Source organism: Sus scrofa, chromosome X (assembly GCF_000003025.6).
Source record: "Sus scrofa isolate TJ Tabasco breed Duroc chromosome X, Sscrofa11.1, whole genome shotgun sequence".
In the NCBI taxonomy this organism is placed as follows: Eukaryota; Metazoa; Chordata; class Mammalia; order Artiodactyla; family Suidae; genus Sus; species Sus scrofa.
In genome coordinates this window covers 112844318-112849156 of record NC_010461.5, presented here as the reverse complement: position 1 = coordinate 112849156, position 4839 = coordinate 112844318, and the positions used below count along the sequence as shown (strand labels likewise).

The 4839-nt window shown below is 49.5% G+C and overlaps 1 protein-coding gene across 1 annotated transcript; it reads left to right on the top strand.

Annotated features, from left to right (window-relative positions):
* LOC102158723 lies at positions 1155–3749 on the top strand. The gene is made up of 3 exons (XM_021079873.1): positions 1155–1299; positions 2281–2509; positions 2568–3749. The coding sequence occupies exons 1-3, from the start codon at positions 1155–1157 to the stop codon at positions 3520–3522; spliced, it is 1329 nt and encodes a 442-aa protein (XP_020935532.1). The 3' UTR covers positions 3523–3749.

The following is a 4839-nucleotide window of genomic DNA, read 5'->3' as shown; positions in this document are numbered from 1 at the left end:
ACTCCCTCCCTTTTTTAAAATTTTGTTTTTTGATGGAGTCTACTCTTCTCTCTACACAAATTTCTAGAACTCTTGTTCAATGTGGTATTATACCTGATCGCATAATACCTTGTGTGCTAGTGATCTGATTCACCAATCTTGTTTGAGGGCCTCAACTTTAGTTTAGGATCTCTCAGAATGGTAACTGTACCTGCTACTACTTTCTAAAGAGAGGCAGATTCACAAAGGGGTTAAGAGTTTGGACTATGGAGCCAGATCTCCTGTCACAGAGTACTCACTAAGTGTTTCTTATTACTGAAATGCCTCTGGGACAACCTGCTGACACGTCTGGTTCCCTTTCTAGAGAACTGAGACTGAACTGAGACTGGATGGATTGCAAGTGCTCATTATCTTTAATAGCCAGAGGCAGAACTAGTTCAAGGGCTGAGTGCCAATCTAAAATGAGGAGCGAAGCTAAGACCAATACCAAAGGTACATATCTAAGAAGTGAGACCATGGGCAGCGAGCCAGGCAAGAGATCATGAATGGTAGAGCTCAAGAGCAGGAAAGCAGAATCCAAGACAAGTTTGGGAATTAGACCCTTGACAAGACCAGGAAGCTGATGCTTGTCACTCATGTGTTGTGTGGGGAGGATAGGGCCAGACTGACCACTCTGCATTCTCCTTAAGTCCTTATATGAGGTATTTTCCCTCTAAGTTATCATAAGATTCTATCAACAAAGACAGATATTATTCCCACAAATCTGTATATTCCAAAGAATGCTTTGGATAAAACGTAAGTTCTTGAAGAAGTGCCTAGGCATATTGTGAAACCAGTTTGGGAATCGTAGTATTCAACAAAGTTTGAAATGTGTTTCCTTATGGTAGGGCCTCTCAAAGGATGTCAATGTGCAGTGTGAATCTACAGGAGGGAACTAGAGTATGCAGCATTACCCTGTGTATACTTGAGAAGGGAACTTTCTTTTAAGCAACTCTCCCTGCTATAGCTCATTACATCTAAAAAGCACTTTAGGCTCATCATGATGAAAGAGGCCATGCAAGTTCAAGGCAGTTTTACATTGCAGATAGATGTATCTAATCACACTATTAGGCAGGGAACATGAAACTGGGGACAGAAGAGGCTGCAAAGAACTGATTCCAACCAGGTGGTTGACAATGCACAAGCGGCAGGAATCAACCATGTCATCTTGGAGTTCTGAAGAGCCAAGGAAGGAAGGCTATGAATCAGATGAGAGATTCCTTCTCTGGGAGGGGAGCAAAGAGGGTTACCTGGAGGATCAGCTATTTCTGGAGCACTATGGTGCTATACACTTGACATACAATATTTCATTGAACTCTCCCCACAAACTCACAGTAAATCTCATGAATCTACTTTGCAGATTAAGAAACTGAGGTTAAGAGAGGTTGTGTAAATTGCCTAAGGTCACTCAGTGTATTAGTTTGCAGAGCTATGGGTATGGGATGGAAGGCTGATCAGGAAGGCATTCTAAGAGGAGCAACTGAAAGGATGAAAATGCAACCTAACCCTCCCAGAACCCAGGAAGTTAATAAAAAGCTCTAAATGCCCCCGAATTCCAGACCCTGCTGGCTGCCAGTAAATAGGTAGAAGGTCACACTTCCTATTGTTCCAGGGCCTGCTATCCTGGCCTAAGTAAGATAACAGGAAATGAGTTGATTAATCGCTTATCTGGATTCTGTAAAACTGACTGGCACCATAGAAGAATTGATTACACATTGACAGCCCTAGTGACCTATCTCAACTGCAATCTGTCACTCTGCCCAGGAGCCCACGCAGATGCGGACCTCCGGAGCTATTTTAAAATGATTGGTCCACGGAGCGCGGGCTCTCGATATTTTAAAATGATTGGTCCACGGAGCGCGGGCTCTCGATATTTTAAAATGATTGGTTTGTGACGCACAGGCTTTGTTGTGAACCCCATAAAAGCTGTCCCGATTCCGCACTCGGGGCCGCAGTCCTCTACCCCTGCGTGGCGTACGACTGTGGGCCCCAGCGCGCTTGGAATAAAAATCCTCTTGCTGTTTGCATCAAGACCGCTTCTCGTGAGTGATTTGGGGTGTCGCCTCTTCCGAGCCCGGACGAGGGGGATTGTTCTTTTACTGGCCTTTCATTTGGTGCGTTGGCCGGGAAGTCCTGCGACCACCCCTTACACCCGAGAACCGACTTGGAGGTAAAGGGATCCCCTTTGGAACGTGTGTGTGTGTCGGCCGGCGTCTCTGTTCTGAGTGTCTGTTTTCGGTGATGTGCGCTTTCGGTTTGCAGCTGTCCTCTCAGACCGTAAGGACTGGAGGACTGTGATCAGCAGACGTGCTAGGAGGATCACAGGCTGCCGCCCTGGGGGACGCCCTGGGAGGTGGGGAGAGCCAGGGACGCCTGGTGGTCTCCTACTGTCGGTCAGAGGACCGAGTTCTGTTGTTGAAGCGAAAGCTTCCCCCTCCGCGGCCGTCCGACTCTTTTGCCTGCTTGTGGAAGACGCGGACGGGTCGCGTGTGTCTGGATCTGTTGGTTTCTGTTTCGTGTGTCTTTGTCTTGTGCGTCCTTGTCTACAGTTTTAATATGGGACAGACAGTGACGACCCCCCTTAGTTTGACTCTCGACCATTGGACTGAAGTTAGATCCAGGGCTCATAATTTGTCAGTTCAGGTTAAGAAGGGACCTTGGCAGACTTTCTGTGCCTCTGAATGGCCGACATTCGATGTTGGATGGCCATCAGAGGGGACCTTTAATTCTGAGATTATCCTGGCTGTTAAAGCAATTATTTTTCAGACTGGACCCGGCTCTCATCCTGATCAGGAGCCCTATATCCTTACGTGGCAAGATTTGGCAGAAGATCCTCCGCCATGGGTTAAACCATGGCTAAATAAACCAAGAAAGCCAGGTCCCCGAATCCTGGCTCTTGGAGAGAAAAACAAACACTCGGCCGAAAAAGTCGAGCCCTCTCCTCGTATCTACCCCGAGATCGAGGAGCCGCCGACTTGGCCGGAACCCCAACCTGTTCCCCCACCCCCTTATCCAGCACAGGGTGCTGTGAGGGGACCCTCTGCCCCTCCTGGAGCTCCGGTGGTGGAGGGACCTGCTGCCGGGACTCGGAGCCGGAGAGGCGCCACCCCGGAGCGGACAGACGAGATCGCGATATTACCGCTGCGCACCTATGGCCCTCCCATGCCGGGGGCCCAACTGCAGCCCCTCCAGTATTGGCCCTTTTCTTCTGCAGATCTCTATAATTGGAAAACTAACCATCCCCCTTTCTCGGAGGATCCCCAACGCCTCACGGGGTTGGTGGAGTCCCTTATGTTCTCTCACCAGCCTACTTGGGATGATTGTCAACAGCTGCTGCAGACACTCTTCACAACCGAGGAGCGAGAGAGAATTCTGTTAGAGGCTAGAAAAAATGTTCCTGGGGCCGACGGGCGACCCACGCAGTTGCAAAATGAGATTGACATGGGATTTCCCTTGACTCGCCCCGGTTGGGACTACAACACGGCTGAAGCCTTTGTTCTCTAGGCTCAAGGCGCACGAGTGGGTGAGGCAACGAGCGTGGAAGCAGCTCCGGGAGGCCTACTCAGGAGAAGGAGACTTGCAAGTTCCACATCGCTTCCAAGTGGGAGATTCAGTCTATGTTAGACGCCACCGTGCAGGAAACCTCGAGACTCGGTGGAAGGGCCCTTATCTCGTACTTTTGACCACACCAACGGCTGTGAAAGTCGAAGGAATCTCCACCTGGATCCATGCATCCCATGTTAAGCTGGCGCCACCTCCCGACTCGGGGTGGAGAGCCGAAAAGACTGAGAATCCCCTTAAGCTTCGCCTCCATCGCCTGGTTCCTTACTCTAACAATAACTCCCCAGGCCAGTAGTAAACGCCTTATAGACAGCTCGAACCCCCATAGACCTTTATCCCTTACCTGGCTGATTATTGACCCTGATACGGGTGTCACTGTAAATAGCACTCGAGGTGTTGCTCCTAGAGGCACCTGGTGGCCTGAACTGCATTTCTGCCTCCGATTGATTAACCCCGCTGTTAAAAGCACACCTCCCAACCTAGTCCGTAGTTATGGGTTCTATTGCTGCCCAGGCACAGAGAAAGAGAAATACTGTGGGGGTTCTGGGGAATCCTTCTGTAGGAGATGGAGCTGCGTCACCTCCAACGATGGAGACTGGAAATGGCCGATCTCTCTCCAGGACCGGGTAAAATTCTCCTTTGTCAATTCCGGCCCGGGCAAGTACAAAGCGATGAAACTATATAAAGATAAGAGCTGCTCCCCATCAGACTTAGATTATCTAAAGATAAGTTTCACTGAAAAAGGAAAACAGGAAAATATTCAAAAGTGGATAAATGGTATGAGCTGGGGAATAGTTTTTTATAAATATGGCGGGGGAGCAGGGTCCACTTTAACCATTCGCCTTAGGATAGAGACGGGGACAGAACCCCCTGTGGCAGTGGGACCCGATAAAATACTGGCTGAACAGGGGCCCCCGGCCCTGGAGCCACCGCATAACTTGCCGGTGCCCCAATTAACCTCGCTGCGGCCTGACATAACACAGCCGCCTAGCAACGGTACCACTGGATTGATTCCTACCAACACGCCTAGAAACTCCCCAGGTGTTCCTGTTAAGACAGGACAGAGACTCTTCAGTCTCATCCAGGGAGCTTTCCAAGCCATCAACTCCACCGACCCTGATGCCACTTCTTCTTGTTGGCTTTGTCTATCCTCAGGGCCTCCTTATTATGAGGGGATGGCTAAAGAAGGAAAATTCAATGTGACCAAAGAGCATAGAAATCAATGTACGTGGGGGTCCCGAAATAAGCTTACCCTCACTG